The 25,776-nt window shown below is 41.3% G+C and overlaps 1 protein-coding gene across 1 annotated transcript; it reads left to right on the forward strand.

Annotated features, from left to right (window-relative positions):
- Window positions 1-17,568: 17,568 nt before the first annotated feature.
- TECTB (tectorin beta) lies at window positions 17,569-25,550 on the forward strand (the record flags this gene model as incomplete). The annotated part of the gene is made up of 10 exons (XM_082285750.1): window positions 17,569-17,644; window positions 19,424-19,614; window positions 20,026-20,168; window positions 20,249-20,321; window positions 21,604-21,707; window positions 21,787-21,870; window positions 22,070-22,232; window positions 24,059-24,128; window positions 24,990-25,022; window positions 25,498-25,550. 10 exons carry the CDS (start codon window positions 17,569-17,571, stop codon window positions 25,548-25,550), a joined length of 990 nt encoding a protein of 329 aa, XP_082141876.1.
- Window positions 25,551-25,776: the final 226 nt, after the last annotated feature.

Raw genomic sequence — 25,776 nt, forward strand, 5'->3', positions numbered from 1 at the left:
CCTGATCCCAGAGTAGATGCCTCAAGCATCCAGATGCATTGCTCATAACAGGCTCTGAAGGACCCAGTTTCTCTGCACTGAATATAAAATTTGTTTAAGTTGACTATTCCAAATACAGACAAACCATTGACTTCTAGTCATGCCAAACCCCATCCCAGCTGACAAACTTGACAATCCAGTACTAAAGCAAATCAATGAAGAGTTTATCTAGATGCACAGGACTGATAGGAAACCCTGAGATGTTTGTAGTTACCCAGTGCTACAGCTCATGGAAGTCAAAGCCTGGACTTTGAAATACAGACAACTTCAGATTGATCATCAAAGGCTTTAACCAGCTCAAATCTCCTCCAGCAGAACTTTGCCGGTCCATCTTCCCTACAGGGTTGCTTCTGTCCTTGGAGAAGACACTAATCCTCCCATGAGGATCTCCAAGGATCTTGCTGTGATGGAGCTAATTATAGGTAATGTGCTGATGTACAATTAAATATGCTCACCAGCACAATTTGTGGGGTGCATGGTATGTTCTACTATGCCAAGCAAAAGGATCTGACAGTGGACAGGAATAAATACCAGCTTGGACTGCAGGAGATTAGTGATCTGAAGCACCTGCTATGTGACAGAGACATCCAAGCTTGGATGCCAGTTCAAACAAATTCCTTTAAACAAGGATGCTTTGTCATGTAGTGTTAGGAAATACAATTCTTTGTTAATTAAAATTAAGGAATAATTTTTGAATATTTGCTTTTTACTAGAGACCAGAGGAGGAGAGAACAGAACTGTTAATCCACCCAGTGTGCTACAAATACTGTAAGAAGAGACAATTGTTCCAGTAAGCTAAAAATATAAGGCAGAGGCTGAAGGGCAGCCAAAGGCACAGGGTGATATTCCATGTCTGTGATCACACAGCTGGCTTGTGCCCAGGGCCTGTTCTCTGTCACCGCAGCACTGCTTAAATACATCCCAGAGTGTAACAGTACAAATGAAAAAAGCTGCTAGAGACTGTAGGGAAAAGAAGAGTTGCATGGAATGATGTCTTCACTGTCCTTAAGTTAACATGAAGCCAAAGATTACTGTCAGTGCAAGGGCACAGCTGGCAGAATCTGCTGCTAAATGACTGATCCCACCAGCACCAACGGAGGACTGATGGAATCAGCAGTGGGAGTGGATTATGAGCAGTCTCCAATTGGATCAGAAAGTTGTTTTACAGAAACCATGGCACAAAGCATTCCTTACTGAACTGGACACACAGGTCTGGAAAGGGGCTTTGTAGTACCCCAGAGTTCCCCAAGTACTTCCAGTCTGAACACAAGGAGATGTAAAAAGCAGGAGTGTGTTCTACATAATACCACAGAGCCTTTCTGTCTTCTAAAATTTAACCAATAAAAAAAGCAACACAAACAAACAAACATACCTTAGCTGAAGAATCTTGGTCGGCAAGTCAAGCGGAAATTATGTCCTCCCAAAAGTTTCTGCAACTGTCAAAGACACCCAGAGGTCAAAAATACCCAAGAGACCTCAGTGAGAACCATGAGTTTCAGAACAAAGTCCAAAATACTTTGTTCAAGTCATTTCTTCAAAGTTAGGATCAAATATGAAGCAGCCAAATTAAAAAAATAAAAGCATCAAAGGACTAGTTACAGAATATGAACAATCCCAAAAAACTGCACAATGCACATGATTCCCTGTGCCAGGGCTAGCACCTAGCATGTACGTACTTGAACATAACAGGATTTATTCCTATGCATGGACTACACAATGTATTTATGTTTGCAATTGAGGTATTGCACAATGCAATGAATAGCAAAGTAATAACAGAGAATAAATCAGTCTCCTTGGCACCAGGTTCTGGATAGGACTAATCTGCAAATAGCACATGACTCATTGGCAATTCCCTTTCATATGCTAATTTAAAGAGAATGATATAGAAGTTCATAAAATTCTGCCCATACTGACATCTATATCTGTTCAGACAACCAGTTTATATAGGTGTTGGCTGTGAGGTGTATTGTCCACTAACCAGAGTCCTGAGCCAAAGATATTTAACCAAAAGGAGTTCCCAGAGAAGGATGAGCATGGAATAAGTAAAGTCCTATCTTTAGGCCATTACATCTATGAAAAAACAACAGTCATCACATAAAAGCAGATTATAACCTTTAGCTGAATTAACAGCTACCTGTTTTACAGGTGGGAGAGAATTAATTTTTTCCAAAAAGAAGGCGGCAGGAGATTTGTTTTGGAAAGGCTGAATGCCCTCAGTGTTAAGATCATAAGACTTAAGCTACCACCGTGGGTTGTTTCAACAAGAACAGCACAAGACATTCCAGCACAGCACAGGAGGATTCCTGGCCTCCATGGCATTCAATCAAGAAATGTGTCTTTTCTGAGCCTTGCTTTTCATTATTCTTTGTAAGAACAACACAGGGAGTAGAAATTTAGCACAGGGGAGGCAGGGGGTGGATGCAACACACTTCCGAACACTGCCTAGTTAATTACAGCTGTGGAATCATACTCAATTGTAGCGTGAGCCAAATAGATTCCAGGTGTTTTTAATTACTTGTTGCTATATTAATGTTACTTCTATGGTGATTAGAAAAGCTGTGACTCAGAAAAGAGCCACCACAGGTATGACAAGTATTTCAAACTGGAAAGAAACACATTGGTCTTTCCTGATGCAGATCCACCAAGTGGTAACGTGGTGAACATAAAAGGGAATCTTAGGGCAGATAAAAGAATATTCTACTTAACTCATGCATGTTATTAAATACATATTAAGACATGAGTAGCAAAGAGTCTTGTGGGGGAAAAAATTGATGAAGTCAGGTCTCCCATGCAAGCGGTTCAGGAAGAACCCTTCTAAGCTGAGAACTCGAGTGAGTAAATCCCCACTGTCTGTGCATGACTGATTCCTGTATCTGCAGGTGGGTGCTTAGCTAAGGGTGTTTCACACCCACAGCTCAACATGCACACAACAGGCTGCACCTCTGGCTCAGCTCAGGACAATGCATCTACACAGGCATGCACACACTGAAGAAGTGCCTGTACACCCCTCCCTGCTCTGCCCTGAGAGCAGATCCCCCATTGCTTGGTGCTCACTTGGCCTCCCATCTTACTTCTTTTTTCTCATTCACTTACCTGGTTGCATTTTTTTTTTTTGCCTTTCAATGTTTTTCAAAATCAAATGAATGCTATGCAAAAGCTGTGTTAGTGCAATGTTTACCCAGCAAGGTCAGGAAGATGGCAAAAGCTATCAGGCACACAAGGATGGGGGAGAAGTGCAAACAAGAGCAGTTAATGTCAGACACTTCCGGAAGTATAGCCAAAGGCAGGGTCAGAGAGACCAGAACAGCTAAAATACTCAAATCCTATTCTGAGCACTGCAGTAAGGCTCAAGAAATACTCATGTAGATCATTCCAAATCTCAGGAGAGTAAAAATATATTTAAATTTTCCCTTGCATTGTGTAAGAAAAAGATTGTCACCTGAGAAGCAGCTATTTCCTATAGAAGACTTTTGACCACAGAACACTGTGTATCTCCTAAAGGTATCTCTCATTTTAGGGCAGAGTTAAAAGCAGGATGCAGAGGCTATTCTTCCACTCCCTATCAGCTGCTTGTTAGCTATTTAGAAACTCATTAACTTCCAAAAGAGACCTTGGCCCTAATTAGTGCCTGGACTGATCAGCCTGGCCCTTTCTCTTTCACCTCTGCCCCTCAGAGCCTTCTACAATGATTAAAGGAAACCACAGTTCTTTTGTACAATTTTAAAAATGGTATTTTTTGAGCTATCAGGATCTGCACACAGCTGTTGAATGCAGTTCTGCCTTGGAGCTTACCAGACCACTCCAGAATCCTCCAGCTTGCTTTGGCACCCTAGTTCTTCAAGCATACATTTATCACTCTTAAATCCTTCACTAAACCAAGCTCTGTAATTTCCTTTCCTTGGCCTTTCATGCAACAAAATCTATTTTAACTGGGACTGAAGTGTCACCAAGGCCATTCAATCAACTGTAATGTTGGTGCTAATCCTGCAATCTTTTTAACACTGTCAATAAGAGGGAAGTGAATAAAAAATGGACTAATTCCATCTTCCAAAATGATAATGTATTTTGCATGTAGATGTGTACCTTCCATCACAGTGAGGAAAAGAACTTATCAATATAATAGAAAAACAAGAGGACTCCTCACTTTAATTTCTAAGTGGATGCAGTTAACACTCTCATTTTCAATAAGTATGAGCACTAAAAGATAAACTGTAAAAAAGCAAAATGAGAAAAGTTACAATTCCAAAGCACAAGCACAGTCTTACTTGGGCTCTTATGCAGTTTAATGTCTGTGGCCAGTATCTGTAAATTATTTTTTATTTCTTGAATTTCTTCCAGTTTCTCAGAAATATATTTCACATTCATCATGTCTGCAGAAGAAAATAAAGGCTGCCATGCCCTGAAACTGGTCATTTTGGATAATTGGACATGGAATCCTCTGCTGCACAGCCACAGGTGCACTCACAGTCCAGCTAAAGCCATCATTTTCCCAGGTAATTGTGATAGTCCTTATTCACCAAAATTAGAGGAAGCAGTGCCCTTGCTCATGGACTATCAAAATAGTCAGTACAAGGGCTATAAAGTAGTAATACTACCCTAAGAACTCTGTAATTAATATAATTAATGTAAATGCTACCTAAAGACTCTTATCTTATTGTAGGTATGCACACAGTGTTACAGGAAGGCAAACTGAAGCTATCGTAATTCATTATCATAATTATATATTAATGATAACCCTGGATTTCTTTTTCCAAAACAATGTTTGGAAAACATCATCACTACAGCAACAGAAATTCCAGCAAGACTGAGGATAGTAAGATCCTGAAGGGTATCCTACTAGTAGCAATTAAATTAAATTAAATTAAATTGCAATCAAAATATTTCTCATCCTGGTAAAAACGATAAAATATTTCAACAAAACATGATGTCATTCCACACAAGGAATTTCTTAACATTGTATCTAAGAGAGCCATGAAGCTATGAGTCCATTTAAAATAACAGTCAGTGACCTGTTAAAAATGTTCCTGTTCTGGCATCCTTACCTTGAGTAGTCATATATTTACCAAGCTTGAGGCAAAGGTATGGTCAAACCACTGTTCAAATATTTCCTGCATTCTACTGCTGTTTTCCTTAGGATTCCATATATGTGTGTACCCTGACCACATTTGCCTATTTTCCTGCTTTTTTACCTTCTCATAAACAAATTTCTAATTCTGTATTAACTGTCCTTTGTATTCAAACACAGTTTCACACACACACTCAGGCATTTTCAATTTCTTGAAGAGCAATCTTTAAAAAGAAACATACTAAATAAATGTGTTTTTCCTAAGTAAAAATTTCAGTCTATATTACTCTTGGGAGAAAAGACTTCTGCTTCAGAGAATTCTGGGACAGAGAAAACTTTCCCAAACAAGAAGTGCTTCCAGATTTGTAAGCCCAACTGATCAAATACCAGACTTTCAATCCTGAAGAGCACTGCAGTATTTCCACATTCATTCTCTGTAGAATTTGGTTGAAAATTTGAAATAATGAATTCTATGGAAATATGGATTTATCCTAAAGATATATTTTCCTGACAGGATGGAGCATTATCTCCTTACCAGTTCTCATTTTTAAATAACTTCAGGGCAACAGATCCTCTTCAGAGTGAGCACTGCTTTTCCAAATGGCCCTCTCTGCCAATATTCTCAGGGCAATAACTCTAAGCTGCCCTCAGCAATGCTGGAGGCTCCCTGTGCTTGCAGGGTAAAGACCAATCCGAAAGATACATGGTGGGCTCAACAGCCTTCTTGTAACGTAGTGTCACTGCAGACAAAGTAGCTTCATTGGAAAAGGTACTGGGTGAAACATTTGAGTTATTTTTTGAAAAGCTTTTCTGAGTGAAACTCAAAATGCAACAGATTTATTTGGCAAATACAGAGGAAGAAGCTTCCAGTGCTGATAATAGTGGGGAAAAGCCCATCAGTTTTGCGATGCTGAAAATAACTAGATGTAGATTCCTACATATGAGTTAGTCATCTAAATCACTTAGATCAATTTTTTTTAAAGGTATTTAGGTGCCAAGCCCCCTATTCTTAAGATATTTGCCCATAAACAGGAAGTTTTGCAGAGAATACCATATAACTTCAAAAAAAAAAAAAAAAAAAAACCCAAACCAAAAAAACTACAGCATACTGGCCAAGCAGAAAAAGCTATTACCATCACAATAGTCAACCATTTAAATAAATCATCAACATGATTGATCTTAGTGGCCTTTAATCCAAATGGCTCTTTTCCCAAGCTGTGCAGGACACTCTGTCCAGTCTGTTGCATCTAAAAGATAATAACCATTGTAGATAAGATGGCTGTATACAGCATTTAGATACAAATATCAGGGCTTGTCCCTGCACCTGAGCTACATTGTCCACTAGTCAGGATGCCCCCAACTTTGGCATGGACAGGCAAATAAGAGATAAGAGAACCAGAGGAACTGCCCCTCCTGTGTGCAAGGGCAGTCCACATATCAGGGAAGGCAGGGGCAGGTTCCCCTTGCACACTGAGCTTCAGAAACCTCCCTGAAGAAGGCAGAGAAATGAAATAGCAGGGTACAGTTCCTCCCTTTGTGCTTTGAGCTCCTGGGGCCAGGCTGTACCTGGCCTCCTCACTTCACTTCAAGAGAGCCTGGTTAGACTGAGACGAAAGGGTCCAGGCTGGCTTTGACAGCACAATAACGCAAGAAGCACAAGAACCTTTATTTCCTTCTCTTTGGATAGTCCTGATTAAAAGAGCTTTAAAAGGTGCAAAACCATGCATGTATAACCTGATATCACAGCAACAGCCTGATGCCAGGGAATCATGTTAGCTGACCACCATTGTCTGCCCAACACCAGCTCCTGTCTCTCTGCCTGCAGAGCCTTATCTGGCTGATGTCATACTGCTGGTGAGAGGAGCAGAGGTGAAAAAGCAAGCAGGAAACCACCATGGACACCTGCACAAAGCCAAGGACTGTTGGAAGGAAAGATTTACAACCAGAATTTCACACACAAGCATATTTAAGTAGCACAGGCAAAGTCATGAAATGAAGGAGACTGATGGAGCAGCAATATTTCCTGAGCTCAGTGGAAGGGGTGACTGAACAGAAGGGTGGTGGGACAGGAAATGTGGAAGAAGGTGTGAAGGTGAGAATACCAGAAGGTGGCATTATGTAGTAACACCTTCAGACATTGTGGGTTTAGTGGCATATTGGACGGACCATAAGGGTTGCAACTACATGGGGAAAATGAAGACTAGGAAGTGGAGAAATGAGCTGGTACAGGAATTTTCAAGGCTGCCTGAAAGGCTTGAGGTCATCCTGCAGCTGGGGATCTCATCTGAGTTGGCTCCTGACAGGAGGTACAGAAGGAAGGGAACATACTGCATTTGTTGTGCTAGAGAGTAACATGTTTGCAAACTACTTGTTACTAGCCACAAGATTAAGGCTTGGAAGAGAAGTTAAAAAAGTCTGGATGATTGAATTTATTTCACTCACATCTGCTATTCCTGAGTGACATAGGCTTCGATCTATTATTACTTACCTGACAATAAATTATCTACATTATTAGTTAATGAATGTATTGACAAAGATGCAAGAAAATTATGTCCTCAAATCGTTGCTGGCTTGCCATATTGAAACAGCAACACTAAATAAATTATTATGGGTAATGCAGATAATCAGAACAGGCCAAGGAAGGGTCCAAAAGATGGGGCACCATTCAGAGGAGGGTGAGATGTCTTCATCAGATTTCATAAGTCACTTTGCCTTTCTGTGCCACGTGTGTCTGTTTATAGTACACCACTAACACCATCTCCTGGCCGGTTGGTGTCTGGACTAAAATCTTTATAAAGGTCTCAGAGAGCCTGAAATGAAAGGTATTTCAAACATAGAAACCATTGTTGTCATATCTTCTCTACATTCATATTCACTGATTTCATTTGTGCCAAAATAATGCCATACCCATCCCCAGAATTAGAAGTAGAGTGTGGGCATTCCAGCTACTTTTTTTTTTTTTTCCAAAGGGTTTCCAGGAAGATGTATCAGAATACTCTCAAATCAGCTTACATTTTCAGAACTGACTGTTGATTTGGTTATATTTTGTTTTGGAGCCCACTGAGAAAAACCAAAACTTTTATATTAAGAAAAAGCCTGTGAAAACCAATCCTTTCCCAGTGTTTCAAATTCAGCACTTTAAGCCTTACACACTTTCTGAAACATCAGTAATGTATCTTCCCAACCTATTGCTGTAAAATATTCAGTATTCCCTGTTCTTTTTACTTTTTTTTTTTAAGATATCAAGAACATCCAGAGATGCAGAGAGTAACTCTTCAACTTCATGTGCTTTTGTTATATCCAAGTAGTCAACAGATCAAAGTCTGTCTATTTACTGAATTTATCTAGCTGTTTTCAAGCATTTAAGGATTTGACATCTTCTTGATCTTTTAAAATCTTGCATATCTGTAGATGTCCAGTATAGCATGTTAAGGCATTACCTTGGAGATTGCTCAGGGTTTATTGCTCCTATATATCAATTGGCCCAGACACCTTTCATTTCAAAATCACTTAACTGACTCACTGCTCAAGGAGCTCCAGCTTTCAAGACCATGTTTAGCTTTCAAGATCATATTTCCAGAAAAGAAATCATCAGAATCAGCAACTTGAATTTTTGTCTTTAAATTAATTCAGGAACATAAGGTCAGCTTCTAATTTTAGCTAATCTCAGAATAAACAAACAGCAGCAGAGCTTCCTGCATTATTAACAGCATAATCAATCTGGAGTCTTAGAGCACAGTCTGTCCTGGAGGATTGAGTACTTGGAGCTATAGTGGGTGACTATATAGTGGCTGAGGAGAACAACTCTATGAATCCCTTGGAAGGTAATCAGATTGTTGTACTCCTGAGGGATTTTCATAAAAGGGAACTGCAGTGTCATACTTTCTGGAATAGCTTGTAGGAAATACTGCATGAATGCCATTGGTATATGATAATTGCAAACATTTTTCAGATGACCCCAGTGCTCTGTTCAGCCAGCTTAGATTGAAAGGATGGTTTGCTGCAGGCTGCGTATTTCCTCCAATTCCATTACTGCCACACCAGAAGAGATAAACTGTCATTTTAAAAGCTAGAAAATAGTACTTTTGCCCAGGATGGTTGAATTGATTTTGAGTGATCAATGCAACACCAGCTACAGCTCAGCAGAAGAAAACATAAAGATGTCAGCTTTCTCACACCTGAGTATCTGAGGGAGCCCATGAAAATCTCTGAAGAGCTGTACAGGGGCAGTACCACAGCCACCTCTTGCATTTGGTGTTTAAGTGAATTCTACAAGAAATACTATCTCCAGCCAATTAAAAAAGTAAGATCTGGGTTTTATTTGGTATTGGTTGAGTCATAATGCAACAAGTTTATGAATACCCAACTGAGTGCCTGAAACCTTTAGATCAATTGCTCTGCTCCATTCCACTGCATGAAGCTGTAACATCTCCCTGCTGCTATGAAACATGGTGAGTGGAAAGAACCATCCCAGTGGATGTCATCAATAGTGTGTTGGTGCAATTTGAAGAAAACAATACAATTTAACTGATCTGAAATTTTGTCTGTTATCTGTGGGAAGTCTCAGAAAGTGACCTTTATGGAGGCTGAATGCTAAAGAATGTGTTTTGACAAAGTGGGAAGAAAAGCTTTGTTTATGGCATCAGAAGAGGCAAATCCACTGAGACACTCAACTGGTAATGGATTGTGAGTCACCAAACCACTGTCAATAAGCCATAAAGGCCAGTAGGAATGGTAAACTGACAAACAGGGGGAGTTTACAACTTTAGGTGGCAAAAGAGCCTCTGAGATAAATGGGAGTCCTCTATTCCAGAAAAGATGGCCTGGCCCTCCAGTCAATCGTTCCCACAGCTTCCCAGAAAACTTTTCTCAGTCACAGACAAACCCATCCAGAGTTTGCTTGGACACCTTCTGCTTCAAGCTGCTTACTCTTTCAATGGCACAGGAGAAGTAAGAGCAGGCTGGGCAGCTCAAGAGCCCTACACTGGGCTTTGCCTTTCTGTAGCTCAGTTCCATTATGTGCAAGACAGAGACAATGGTACCAAGATTGTGATAAGCATTTTTATGATCAGCTTACAAGCACAGCACCAGCTAATTAATGCAGCTAAGTTTGATACATGTAGCTCTCAGAGCCACATAACTCTCTATAACAAACAGATCCCTTTCACAGCAAGAGACTGTCTCCAAGGATGATGTTATCAGACTGCCAAAAATCACAAACTTTCAAAAATGAGGACAGCACTGGTATAATGGATACAGTGTGCTAAGAAAAGTAGGTCTAAGAATGAACTAGCAGGATTATGTAGCTTGGGAAACCAAAACTGTGATTTTAATCAGCAGCTACCACTGATAGAAGTGCAAAGGTTTGTGTTTGGTTTGAGATGGCAGCACTACAGATACAGAAAGTTTATTTCATAGGGAAAACAAATGGATCTTAACTCTTCAAAGGACAGGAATTATGGTGAGCATTTTAAGAACTCAATTTTTACCAGTCCTTCATGTGTGCATTCCTATCGGGGTCCCACAAAGCAGGTTTATAATTCAGGTGGCTCAGACCATGGGGAAATAAGGAAGCTGGAGAAGGGCTCTGTAGCTCAGGTAAGGGTAAGAGGTGCTAAAGAGGGCACAGGAGCACTCCAGGCTCCCAGGGCAATACAGATTGCAAATCTGAGGAAAGGTTTCCCACCTTGGGAACGTGAGGCACTTCCAAGCTACGTGGCAATCAAGTCCTTTACTGTAATTTAGCATTCCTCCTGCTTCTGAAATTTCTTTATCCCCCTCATTTGGAGTTTGGGTTTGCCCCTTCATTTGTCTTAGCTTTATTTTTTTTCTTACTTAACCACATGTTTAAAATAAGCAGCATACATTTAGGGTCAGTTTCTCAGCAGTCAATGGAATTGTCACTGAGGGACCCCAGAGGATAAATTTGCCTTTAGTATACTTTTTGTGTTTCACTGCACCACAGTCCTGTTTTTGTCAGGTTTTCAGTAGCAAAGCATGCAGGCTGGGTGAGCAGCATTATTTATGGCCAACACACATGGCCAGGAATCAGGCAGAAGATCAGACAGCAGCGGCAGACTCTTTTAAAGTTGTGGTCACATACCCCCCAAGCTGAGAAACATCATATTTCAGCAACCTTCCCAGCATCAGTGGGATAAAGCCCAGAAAAGAGAGCATTACTGCAGCAAGAGGAGCAATGGTCACTGTGTCAGAGCCAGCTGCCAACCTGAGAAGATTAAACTAATGAATGACACAAAGACTCCATTCTTCCTTGTTTCTCATCTTCCTCTTAAAATCCTCCCCCCCACTGAGTTGAGATCCTCACCCCACACTGCCAAGAGATCAAGACCTGTTGTTGAGATAACAAGAACTAAAAGGTTTACAAGGTGTTATACAGGATGGCATGGTTGAGATCCAAAAAAGCACTTAAGCACCTCAGAAGACATTTAGGCCACATTCAGGCGATTACAGAATGCCCAGCAATTACAGAATGCCCCCAGCAATATCATCCAATTATAAAATACTTAATCCCTGTCTTCTCAACAGAAAATCCCTGCAGTTTTGCTCTGGCACATACCAGGGACAGCAGCTCTGGACACACTGGAGCCCAGCAGCCACAGACACACCCTCTTCAAAGAACAGCTGGAGGAGACAGGTCTGGTGGTCAGAGCCTTTACTCAGGATTCCAGGAGACCCAGATGCAATTCCGGCTTGTAGAGATCAAAGCTATCTTTCCCCAGAAGTGCTCCAGCCTCTACCTGGAATCTGTCCTTGGGCACTCAGTGAGTAATTGGAGGCTGCTGGTGCAGACTGGAGCAGGCTCAGGCATGTGTGCTGCCGAGTGTGCAGGGCTGCTTGTGCTCCCAAGGCAAGCAAAAAGGAATGTCAAGCCAACCAGAGCAGCGTGTCTGGCTGGTCTCCACTCAGATGCCCACACACAGACATCCAGTGTCATTTAAGACATCCTTGACTACCCTGCCTGACTTCCAGTTCCCACTCCAAAAGTGCACGAGTGTCCTAGAGGTCCTGTGTCACAGGATATCTTAGGCAAAGTTAAGAGTAAAAAGAGTTTACTCATCTGTAAAGTTACAGATATTTGTGCAGGTATCTTAACCATCATGGCACCTGTTAATGCAATACATGCTTTGTTTAGACAAATTAATTAAGTACATGGTAAGTTTAGGCGTCTCCAACTAGAGGCAGTCCAAGGATGAGTGAGGTGTCACATGACCAGTGTAAGTCATCAGTTCTGGTCTTGCATGACCTGTTTTACATGTCTCATATATTCATTAAATCAAGCACCATGTCTTTATTAAATCAAGCTCCAAATCCTTATCCTTCAGAACTAGCTAGCTCCAAGACATCCCATAAAAATTACACCAAATAAAGCACTTACCCACACAAAGGCTTCATGGAAACAGCTGGAAACTGATGTTCTGTTCCAGCAGAAGCAAACTGCAAAACAGGCAGGACTTTGCTGGAGAAGCATCCAAAGAACATTAAATATACTGGCAAAGCTAAACAGCAGTAGGATCAGGCATTCAAATGAACATGAAATATGATTATTTACGTCAGCCACAATTTCATGTTCAGCAAGATTTGCTGTTGTAAATATCTGTCTTGAACAGCAGAAGTGTCAAGGGAATGCTTCTTCACCTGAGAGACTGTCCTCACCCACACCCCAGGAGTGCATGTACCAACAGCAGCACTGTCTCACCAAGCCCGTGGCTGCAGGTGATTGCTGAAAATCTATGATTCAGCATTGCATAGTTACACAGACAGACTGCTAATGCATGAGGAAGTCAAGAGCAGAAGACTGTCTCTTCTGGTGGCCCGAACATCCATCTCTGATTTTTATGTGACTCTTCCACAAAGACAATTTCCTCTGATTTCCCCTTCTTCTGATAGGTCTTGTGGAGTTACTGAAGAATATCAGGGGAGTAGGGTGCAGGATATCTGTGGCTCCCAGGTTCTCTGTGCATACATGCATTGTTCTATAATCTGCTCACAAGGCTAAAACATTCACAGAAGAGAATCATAGAATCATTTAGGTTGGAAAAACATTTAAGATATTCAAGTCCAACTATCCTAACTGCCAAGTCCACTGCTAACCATGTCCCTTAGGGCCACATCTACACATGCCTCCAGGGATGGTGACTCAGTCGTGCTGAAGTGAGTGACCAACCACGTGCCATGAGTAATAAACTACCAGAAAGGCATTTACACTGTAAAAGGCAATACAATCCTAAATCCATAAGGTATTTATGACTTGAGGGAATAAGTCTACACAGCACAGCTCAATTAGGTTTCAGGAAAATTTGATTGTACTAACCCAGTGCTGCACTTCCAAGAGGATCCATTCACTCGGGTCAGGCCAAATATAAATGCATGGATGTCTCTGTGACTGTGGGATGAATACACCCCTTATCTCAGACAAAACTGAGTATGCCAGGTTTTGGTGTGTGGAAACACCATCATTTATACATTGCAACCTCTAGATGTGTGTCAGCAGATCTGCCTTCCCCTGGAATCAACTACCTGTCTCCATCGATCCTCATTGTCCCATAAAGTCCTTCCACATAGCTAAGGGACTCTTCAGGTTTATTGTTTTGTCCAAAACCAGTGAAAATTGGATGTTGCAATATCCCTTGCAGGTTCAAACAGCAGAATCTCATTTGCTTCATGTAAGAGCCAGACAGTTGATACTCAGCTTTCCATCACAATGTGAGGAACAAAGCTGGAGACACAAGCTGCCCTTGTAGGTGAAATCCACAATAAGGCCTTCATTTGCTCTTGGTTAAAATCTTTACAAATACTTAGATTGCTGAGATGATTCAATGGGCTTGGAAAGAGTCAGGGAGCTGCAACAATCCTCAGTGGTCTGCTTTGCAAGTTAATGGCTTTCCTTTTTCTGTGTGTGCACTTACTGAGAGAAACCTAACCCTTCCCCAAGCCTTCACCTTTGATCAATGCAGGTATCAAATGCTGGTTGGCTTAGGTATATTTTGTGCTTGTTTCTTATGCAAATGCAAGTACTATACACCAGCTGGCACTGCTGCCAAATTTGTTTCATGGTTTTCAGTCTGTTTTCTACCTTTTGCCTAAAAGGAGTATTATGTACATGGAGATAAGGTATCTGTGAGAAGATAATGAGAGATTTATTTTCTCTTACAAATTATGAGATTAAATCCATTTTGGAGTAATTCCACTGAAACCTGTAGCATTATACCAATAATAACTTAATTACAGTGTTTGCTAAAAATCATCAGTAAAAAGCTAATCTGTGTTTCAAGAGCTTTGTTAATCTTATGGTGAGGTTGACCACTTACATAATTTTTAGCAAGGCATTTACACTATGCCTAATCAAAGTTAGCCAAATATCTTATGCTCCAAATCAGCCCTGTGTGGGCAGGCTTGATAGGCCAAGTCCAACTCCAGGACTGAATCTGATCCTTTGAGCTTGAAGAATCAGCTTGTATATGGCCATGAGTCCTTTCTTGTGCCCAAAGTCACAAGCTTCCTCCTTCAAACCTCCTCTTGTTTCTGGGCTATATATTCTTGATAACAAGGTTGATCTTAATGGCTCACCAGAAACCCTGGTTTCTGGTTCCAGAACCGATACACACACACACAGAAAGATAAAAAAACATTCAGACTTAGCCTTAGGAAATCAAAATTAGACCTGAATCCCTGCAGGATTTGGCTTGAGGCTATAAAACAGACATCTGGAGTTAAATCTTCCTTGATTTAGGATTTCTGATGAGGATAATCTCTAGTTACAGAGATCACACCAAATTATTTATGAGCTTTGGTTCTTGTTCAGTGGATTATTCTTTAATTCAATTAAAATAGCAAACCCTGGCCAGAGGATTTTATCCATGTGTCCATCTTTAAGTACTCTCATTTAAATCAGAATGTGATGGCTTGCAGGACTTGGCTCACAAGAACAGTGAGAGCAACTCCTTACAAAGCTTGAATCTAGGTTCAGACTTGATATTTGAAATTAAGCACAGACATGTATAGGCTTTTCAACCTTTGTTTAGGGCTTTGGATCAGTTTGCCAGAAGAAGTCACCCTGATTACTTAATTCTTCATGTCATTGCAGATTCACCTGCACAGAGCCCTCACAATGCAGGGTGCACTCATGGCCCAGCTTTGCTCAGGTCTTCTGGCTTGAGACATTTCTTGAAGTGAATGCTGTCCTCAAGGTGCTCCCATAAATCTCACCCATAGGACAGCTAAAAACTCCTTGAGCATTTCAGGCTAAGGTCAGGGCCACTGTGCCCTTCCATTCCACTCTTTCCTCCTTCAAAAACTCCAGGCTATTGACAACTGGTACAGCTTTATTACTGTGCCACCCTATATGCCAAAAACCTCTTGAGAGAAGGCAGATTCACACCAAAGTCCTGCCATGGATGGGGCAGAACAAGGCTCTGCACAAGGGAAGATACCAAACCATCTGTGAGGAGCTCCACAGGGCTGGGTCCCACAGGCAAGGTCAGGGACATCCTCTGTGTTTTGTGTCTCAAGAGAGGTATCAGAACATAAGTGTTCAACAGCACACAGAACTGGGTAGGTACACAGTGCCCAAAGTTGAGACTGGGCCACTTTACAAGGCAAGACTGTTTAAAGCCCACGTTTTTTATGCAGATATATAAAATAGCAGTAGTGTACCCGATCCTTTTTCTGGGCCTTTCATGAAAACCTGACACAAACAGGATGTAATGGGTCACCAGAAAATCCTACCAGCTGGCCAAGACTGTCATAGGCAACTTCATGACTGATGGTCATACAAAGAGCAAATTTCTTTCAGTTTTCTGTGAAATGGTAAATTTTATACAATCTATAACTTAATATTTAATGTATATTACACGGTCTTACATGCATGTAGCATTATGTACTATAATTATGGAGTATAAAGCTTAGGCTTATGGAAAAGCCTACCTAAACTCAGATTACGTGCCTGTGAGCTTTTAGAAAAAAATAGTAAAATAAAAAAACAAAACAAAAAAAAAAAAAACAACAAACCAACTCCAAAGGTGGTATATGATCTGTTGCCATACTTTTGTCCACTTGTATAGCACAAAAGCTTGACATTGTCAATAAGCCATTTAAGAGAAACATCTAATTCCTATAAATACATTTTCACTGAATCCTGGAAGGCAGTTGTAGCTTTACCTCTGCAGAAATTCTACATTTTCCTAATAAACTCATAAACCAAAAAATTTTGTACCTTCAGCAGGTTTCTGTTCACTTGTTTTCAAGATCTGTAAAAAACCACTGTGGAAAGATAGTTTAAAAATCAAATAGCAGCAATACAGACCCATCTAGGGGAAGAGAACTGCTTTTCTATAACTCTTTTTTTTTCCTCTCACACTGGACAATACTGGCGGCTTGAGATTTAACCAGAGATGGGCTCCTTTTACAAGATTGCTTATATAAAGCGAAGATAACACCAGCTGGGTTCATTTGAAAGAGGACATCTTGGGAAGAGCTGACAGCGCTGCTTTTGGAATAAGACTGGCATGAAAATCTGAAATAATTAGCTCCTTCCTGTCTCGTAGGTATAACCATTAATTTCTTGTAGAATGCATAGGATTATAATTAGAAGAAATTGTCACTGATATGTACTTTATGATCCTTTTATAAATATATATTTTTAAATAGAGGCTGAATGAAAATGTTGAAATTGATTGGTTTTGTTAGAACTACTGAATTGGAATGATTTTTTTTCTTTACTTAAATGGTATTTCTTACTTCTGACAGTCTGCTTAGTGATATATGTATGAGGGCTGATACTGAAGAGTGTCTGCAAAGGAAAAATATGGGAACTCCAGTCCCAGTCCCACAGGCTGTACATGTTTCTCCCCTGTGGGAAACAGCTTGCAGCTTTGAGGCCTGAAATGTAACTGTAAATTGCTGCTATGGATGTTTTCCTAAAAATTCAACATTTAGCAGCAAAGGAGAAAATGCATAATTTACCACAACTGAGCTACATAAAGTTTAGATTATGTACGTCAGAATAGTCATCACCACAGAGAATAGTTTCAGCACTAAATTTTAAGCACATTATATATGTTCTTGCATCATATTTCTTCTAGTAATTTCTATTCCCTCTTTTTTTCAAGTCCCACTGTTTCAGTTTCATTTGGTTATATTAACACTTTAGGTTTAGACTCTTTGCAAGAAATCAAACTAGAATAATTGAAAGCCACCACTAAACTGAAACAGTAAAATTGTAACAGTAGTGACTCACTTATAGTAATGGTCTTGGAAATATTTACCCTGTAGTTGCAATTACATTGGGTGACAGAATATCAGTAATGTTATTTTTTTCACTTTGCAAAAAGGACAATTTTAACAGTAGCTACAAGTTCAGGACTGCAGACAAAGCATTGCTTTTATTTCGACTTTTAAAGACATTTTCAGCTTTTATTTCCTGTGTCCTCAGATCATTGCAAGAAATGGTGACTCTTGCTATTTATCTGCTGGTCATCTTGGCTCGAGCTCTTGCGGGGCCTTGTAGCCCAAATAAAGCAGGTAAAGTAAGTCTCCTGAGATCTTCTCTTGTAATTAAGCTTCCAAAGGCTTTTATCATTCAAAACCAAAAGGTTTTCCTTCAGAAAGTTAAACTGTGGATTCTGTAGAGCTAATCCTTAAATTTCTTTTATTCATCTGCTTTGAGCTAGCACAGTAAAGAATGTACCATTCAAGTCCTAACCTCACAAAGAATTAGGCATTTACTTAACTCTGTGCAATAAACATAGTGTAAGAAAGTTAATCACAAATGCATAAAATGGCAAAGAAAACAAAAACAATTGGAAATTTTGTGTAATAGTACAGGCCAGATGCAGCAGATCTTTGCTGTCCAAGCTGGGCTTTAGTCCCACAGACTACAATCAGATGGCCGGTGGTGATAGAATGTGCTGGGCTGAACTCCTGAACCCCACTGTTACATTAAAGCAAGAAAAATACAAAAAATCATTGAAGATAAGGCTCTAATTGCACACTGATTACTGCCTAGAAACTGAAGTGATCTGGTACCAGACAGACCTGTAATGTAGATTTCACTAGAATTACAAAATGTGCTCTAGAAATATGTTGGAATACGCCTCGATTTAGTGTTTGCTTTTTAGTGTGTGACTGCTGTCAGATTACTGTCAGTCATTTCATGGTATATCTCAAGTATTTGGCCCTCTAGCCATTTATTTCAGTACCTTTATTTGCACAAGCAGTTTCTCTGAACTGCAGGAATTTTCATAGCTGTAAAGTTGCCAATTATAAATCTGAGCATTAACACAAGCAAAATCAGCCTGCATGTGCTGAAGGTTTGTTAACCAGAAAAAAGTGAGTTGCTGAGGTCTCTAGTTGACTTTCCCTGAGTATTCCCTAGCAGACATGGAAAGGCTGCAAAATGAGGCTTTTAGCATTAAAAATGAGAGTGGCAAGGGCTTTAAAAGAAATAATTGAATAATTCCAGCCAGAGTGCCTTTTTTCCCTCACTGTCGAAATTGGAAGTTTCTCTCAATTTTCAGGTTGCTAATGGTTAGTTAATATTTGCCCTGTAAATTTCCGTCAGACATTCAAATTAGCTCTGCCTGTGGAAAATATCCAATTCTGCTATCATGAAGGAATTGGTCTGCATGTTAAGATGTTCAACATTCATGGCTGTATTAGCAATCACCATGCTTGGAAACACACAGCACTGCTATTAACAGGGATGGGAGTTTGGGTCATTTTCTACTGTTGTTAGCAGGCCTAGGTTCTTTAGTTCATTTTTAGATCTTGGCTTTTGACTTGACAATTGGAAAAATTCAACTTGTGCTGGCATTACGGTGCCAGTCCAAGAAGAGAAAGGGCAGGATATCTTTCGTGGCCAAGATCTATACACCAGTACAAAACAGTGCAGACCTACAAAGCCTACCAAACAACCTCACCAATATTATCTTTACAGAGTCAGTGGTGTTACAGAAGCCAGCTTTGCAGCATAAGTTAATGAGATATATTTCAGTGCAGTCCTTTTTTACTTCGGGTTTCTCAGCAGTGTCTCTGCTTTTCAATCAGCTATTCCAGAAAGATAAAAAATTTACACAAAGTTCCACATTGATTAGAAGGCAAAGGCCAAACTCTTCCAAAGAGGACAGAATTTAACAACCTAGAGGTCAGTTTTGTGTAGCAAAAGCTGCTCTCATTAGGGGACCTTCCAGCATACACCCTTGTTCACACAAGGTTGAGCCCAAGGGAAAGTAAGTGGGCAGACCCACCTCCTTGAAAGGAAATTACCACTGAATAACTCTAGGTGTATCATTTTCCTTTCAGATGTAATTCTGGTATACTGCTATCCTAAAACCATCATTACCAGAATTCCAGAGTGCCCTTATGGATGGGAGGTTAATCAGCTGGCACTTGGAGGTATTTGCTACAATGGGATCCACGATTCAGGATATTACCAATTCACAATCCCAGACCTGTCACCTAAAAACAAATCATACTGTGGGACACAGTCAGAGGTAAGACTATGAAGGTCAGAATTTCTGACTCGGGAAATGGCTGGACTCACTTGAGAGAGTCCTGTCTTCTTCAGCTTGGAGCAAGCTTTAAGTACCGACGGAAGAAGGAGGCAAACTGCAGTATCAAGGAGATGAAGAACTCAGACAGCTGTGCTTTGCAGTTGCAGGCAAAATACTCACAGGCTTAGTGATACTAGTTTGCTTTTCACTTGCACCTGTATTACACAGAACTTTATTTACTTATATTTAGTAAGGCATATGAATAGGCAGCACAGCATATGAAGAGCTACCGAACTGTGTTTCCTTGGGGAGGCTGTTTTGACAACAGATAGAGTCTTCATGTTTCAAAGTACTTTCCTGATGCCTCAAAGGCTCAGTACTGCCCACATTTCTCTGTCTCACCACCCACAGTTCAAGAATCCCATGTATCACTTCTATAACTCCATCGTCTCCAATGACTCCTCAGTGATTGTGAAGAGCCAGCCTGTGAATTACTCATTCACCTGCACATACAATGCCAACTACCTGGTGAACCAGGCTGCCTTTGACCAAAGGTACGTCCTCTTCTGGGAGTGTGTCTCACCCTGTCCTTATCATCACGCCTCACTCATCTGGAGTTTTGTCCTGTCCCCAGGGTGGCCACTGTCCATGTGAAGAATGGGAGCTCTGGCTCATTTGAAAGTCAACTGTCCCTCAACTTCTACTCTGTAAGTGCTCTTTGCCACTCACACTTTCACCTTCACCTTACAAAGGCTTCAGCCAAAGAGCTGGAAAAAAACAGGGCTGCTGCTCCTAACTTTTATGTGTCATGGAGCACATTACTAGCCTGGAACAGATAATTGCAGTGGGATTGGCAGGGGTTCTTCTTTCTGCTGATTAACAGGGATGTACTTAAAGTGAACAGAGCAGACACATGCCAACTGTTCCTTTAATCCTTCAAAATCAGGCAGATTTTTCTGCTGGGAGGTACATTTCTAACCTGCTGACAGGTTTTATATGAAAAAGCAAAATTTGTTTGTAGTCCCGCTGCAAGAGCAGCATGAATCTGCATGTGCTGCTGGCCTTGCACGGCCTCTATAGATACGGCAAAGCTCCTTGCATTTCTTTTGCGGTTTTCTCCCTGGTCCACTCACCTGACAGATATTTAATGTACTCTACAGATCTTTAGGTCATGCTGGAATTTTGTTGCCAACAAAATATTGTCCCTTAATATCAAGCAGTTCTTTTGAAGCATCCCTCTCCTCTCCACTGCTCCACTGCACTGCTGGAGCAGCCAACTCCAGATTTTGGAGTCTTTTCTCCACAAAAGCACCAAAACACTCTCTACTTTAGCACAACTAGAAAAAGCACAACTAGGAACATACTGTGTTAAAATTACAGGCCAGGTAAAAGGAGTGTTTACCACTAGATAAAACAATGGTAGGACTAAACATGTTATTCTTTGTATAATTCTGGTACTAGCTTTGTTACCATCTTACCCAACAAGAAGCAGTTGGATTTAAGGTAGGCACTTCAGTGTATTTGTAACCAAAATTTTCACCTGAGCACCACAGTGCTCCATGTTCAGCAGGCTGGCTTTTTTCTTGTGATTTCTGCTTGTCTTCATTCCTTTTGCCCAACACGTGGCCATGTCCCAACTCCATTCCCATTCTATACAGTCATCTCCACTCTCTCACCAACTTTCCCCACCACCACAAGCAGCAGCAGCAAGCTTGCTTCCCACCCATGCTGTGATACAATACATACTACAACCCAAACAGCATCAAGTTCTGTCACGTATCATCATTATCCACCAAATATTAACAAAAGTATTTTTAAACATCATCTTGGGTTTGCAGTAGTCCTACTACTGTTGCAGAGTTTGGAGGCTGCAGGTTATAAGAACCCAGATTTCTGGGGTCAGTCTCTCCAGTGGTGTCTGAAGTTGAATCATGCCTTGCTTTGCATGTTATGAGTGATGTGTGATGCCTTTGTCTTTGTCTTTCAAAGAATGCCAAGTTCTCAAGTATAAAGGAAGCCCCCTTTGTCATTGAAACATCAGAAATTGGTTCTGACATATTTGCTGGAGTGGAAGCTAAGGGCTTAAGCGACAGGTAGGCAGGGGAAGGAGGAATGAGTAATAAACTGGCAACTGGGACATTCCTTGCTAATCTGGGGTTTGTATCTCCCCAGGTTTAAAGTTGTTCTCAACAACTGCTGGGCAACTCCCTCCTCAGAGTATTTCTACCAGATCCACTGGCCTTTGATCACCAAGGGGTAGGTGCTGGTGGGACCCAGGGGAGCACCTCTACTCAGCCCAGCCCCAAGGACGACTGGAAAGCTGGTGGTGGGGTATAAGGGAGCAAAGGAAAAGCCGGCCCACAGCAGGGCAAATGCTTTCATCAGACTGTCACCTCAGGAGACGTTTCACTGAAGCCATGGGGGCTCTGACACTGCTTCTCCACACACAACCCAGGTGTGCCACGGACTACTCCATCCTTGTGCACGAGAACGGGAAAACAAACCGGGCCACGTTCCAGTTCAACGCCTTCCGCTTCCGCAACATCCCCAAGCTGTCCAAGGTCTGGCTGCACTGCGAGACGCACGTGTGCGACAGCGAGAAGTTCTCCTGCCCCGTGGTAAGGCCTCCCTGCTGCAGAACACGCAGTGCTGCACTCAGACAGAGGATGTCCAGCCCTTCCTGAGGGCATGTCAGCTGTAGAGCCAGTGCCAGGGCTCTCAGCAGATGGAGGCACTGCAGTGTGTGAACCCAAGTGGCCCAGCTGTGCACCCCGACCCCTGTCATGCCACAGGCAACATTGGGAAACTTGTTTAAATGGATTGAGAAATAAGGTAGCCATTGAAAAACTCAGCTCTTGTCAATATCCCAGACTACAGTCCTGTCTGACAAACAGCTACAGTTAAACACAAGCCTGGAAAAAAGGAGAAAGTTGAGCTTTTTCCATTTTACCAAGTATCTCGGTGCTAAGAGCACCCTGGGGATAGCGGGAGAACCTGGCCCAAAGCTCTCAGTCCCCCTTCCCAAGGAAAGTCCTCGCTGCCATGCTGCAGTAAGTTATTGCTCTTGCAGACATTCTGTTCTGCATAAAATACGTAAATTGTCTCTGGAGCAGGAACTGAGGTAGAACAGAGAATTCTGTGAGGTGAAGGTGCTACACAGGCACATAATTTAATATGGGAAGGTGCCCACAAAATGTCTTTCTTTAAAGACTTTTCTCTCCACCCTTCACCAAATCAGAGCTTTGCTATTCTTTCTCTCATGCAATGAACATGTCATTGCTATAAAATGAAATCAAATTTTATTTAACCTGAAATGAAAGCCCAAAATACTCCTTGGCCAACATGCTGTCATTTCAACAGCAAATGTTTCTTGCTGGAGAAGAGAAAGCATCACTCCTGGTGAGCCCAGTTTTTCTTTCTAACCCCTTTCTCAGTCCAGGAGCCAAACCAAGGCAGCATTTCGTATTATAGAGCTTCAGTGGTAAGAAGGGGGAACTGACTTGTGTGAAAACACAATTTGCACACAAATTGTGCAAAATATGCATGTTTGACAAAAACACAGTTAGAAATTCTAAGTTTCAAAGGCACCAGAAAAAACTCTTAGATTTTGTTGTCTGTTTTTCAAGATTTCTTCAACTTTTTATCCAGCCACAGATCAGAGTTAAAAGAAAACACAAACCCATTACTTCATATGTGCCCTTCTGGAAGTACTGTCAAACATCTACATCATCCTTTCAGGCACTGTGTGGAATTCCCACCTCACCCTCCAGTGCAGGATAATTGCTCGATCAGGCTGACATCCCTTGAGTCCACTTCTGACTCAAAAAAGCAGCTGGTGGTCTTCTTCAATTAAGGTTGAACCAAGTTGGTGGTCTGTGCTTACAAGCAAATCATAACCAGAATTACCACATGCTGAGTTTGTAATAAAAATGCCCACAGCTGGGGATCTACAAAGGTCAGGAGATGGACAAGGACCTTTAATTTGCGGAGCACTGCCTCCAATACAGACCTTGTCAGCTGTGACAGGCATCATTAGTGCTGGACATGAGCTGATCTATATGGAAAGGATTTGGTGCTTCCTGTTTCTACCCAAGGGACAACAATTATCATTAGCAATAAACAACCACAGAAGCCTTCACAGAGGTCAGGGGTTAAACGGATGGAGCTCAATTTCCCCCATCTTGACAGGAGTTTTGTTTAAGGGAGGGTGGGAAAGGCAGCCCACCAAAATCTTCAGAAAATGGACCATAAAAACTCTCATTAAAACTCTCCTGCACTAAAACCCCAATAATTCGAAATACAGGCAGAAACAAAAAAATCCCTAGAAAATATGCAGCAATTTCCTTGGTTGGAAACATGAGAATTGGGCCTGGATTTTTTTTTTTTTTTTTTTAATAATTCTTACATCTTTTGGTATACATGGCTTTCTCTCTGCTCTCTTGAGACATGTGACAAACGCAAGCAGCGCGCGGAACAAACCGGAGGTGTTTTAGTGGCGGAGATCACTGTGCGCAGTAAGTGACTGGGTTCGTGGGGTGCTTCTCCCTTCGGGAAGCAGTGAAGCTGGCAGCATAGGAGCAAGCAGAGGGAGCCAAAGCCCTCTGCCAGACCCCTTTCCCCTGGGGCAGCAGGAGTCTAGAACAGAAGTTGGTCCCCTCCAAGCTCTGGCTCAGTGAAACTCTCCTCATTTGCCAAGTCAAGGCACCCCTTAGGTGTTTATGATAAATGGCCAAACCAGTCGCACACTGAGCTGGCAGTGAAAGCTCTGCTCAGCTGCCTGTGACCTCAGAGCAGCTCAGATATGCTCTGACAGGTTGCACGGGAGTGGGAGAGAGGTCGCGAGCAGCAGGAAAGTTTTTCTTTACACTGAGTGTCCGTACACACCTTCATGTGCTGTGGGGATGCTTCGTGCCTATCCTGCCTGACACACTGACTGCACTGCCATCGGACTTCCCCACTGTAGAGCAACTGTTCCCTCGAACTGATGCCTCCTGCAGGCAATAGGGATTTCTCGCTGAGCTGGTTCATCTTTTGAAACAAGTCCTTGGAACAAATAATATTTTCACTAGAGCCCTTTATACTCGTTTATCAGCTGCATCCACACCAATATGAAAGCCAATTTAAAATTACAAATACACATAGAATGGAATTAATATAATCCATTATGTTGTACCAGTAAACCCCCATCGATGTTCAAAGGTAAAAGAACTGAGGATCCTTTTATCACTTCAGACAGGAAATCCAAGAGGAAGAAATATTCAGAATTTCAAAATGTGGCAAATGTTTTCTGTTCTGCTTTTACAAAGCCCACTGGTGCACTTTGCCCTGTTTTAAACATCATCCTGATGTAATATTTTTCCTCCTCTTTTATACAGGCAAAGGTTTATCCAGATTTTACACACTCTCAGGTAAACAGCAAAGTATGACAATGAAAGTATCAATCCCAGACATGGATTTTGAGTGTCTTTGTCAACATAAAATCCATAGCTCAAAGAAAAAACCTGAAATATTAGTAAATTTGAAGAAGAGTGAATATTTCAAGATCAGATTTTATTTCCCAGTGTTATATACTTTGTTTTCCTTCTTTTGGCACATCCCTCACACTGGACAATAAAATCATAGCAATAAATTCCAATACTTTCTCTAATTGTCACACCCTCTTCCCAAAAAGGAACAATCACGTTTTACTGGATTAACAGGGGTGTCTGAAAGTACTTCTGATTGGAAAGGGTTTGAAACACACCTTTCAAAGTCTATTTATTAGCATTTGATATGTTGACAGAGACACATTAGGGCAAGTAATTTTATTGAACGGGGTGGGAAGAGAAGGCGAAAGGGAGCTGACAGGGAAGTACTCACATATAGCCTGTGCTTCTCTTGCAGATATCATCTTCCACCTGCTCTTTGTGGTTGGATTTTGTGCTGTTTTATTATAACGTGCAGCCCAGCTGTGTTTCTTAACTTTCCCCAATCCTGTTTGGACCTGGACTTCTTTACTGAAGATGTTTATTTTACAGAGGAAAAAGGGAAGCCACAAAAAAATTCTTGTGCACCATTTTACGAGATAAATAAAACATTCCATGAGCTTTGTGCCTCAAATACTAGAAAATCCCAAAGCAGATTTGCTTCTCCCAAGTCTCCACTGGCATTTTAAACTAGTGA

Source organism: Coloeus monedula (assembly GCF_965178545.1).
Source record: "Coloeus monedula genome assembly, chromosome: 8".
Taxonomy (NCBI): Eukaryota; Metazoa; Chordata; class Aves; order Passeriformes; family Corvidae; genus Coloeus; species Coloeus monedula.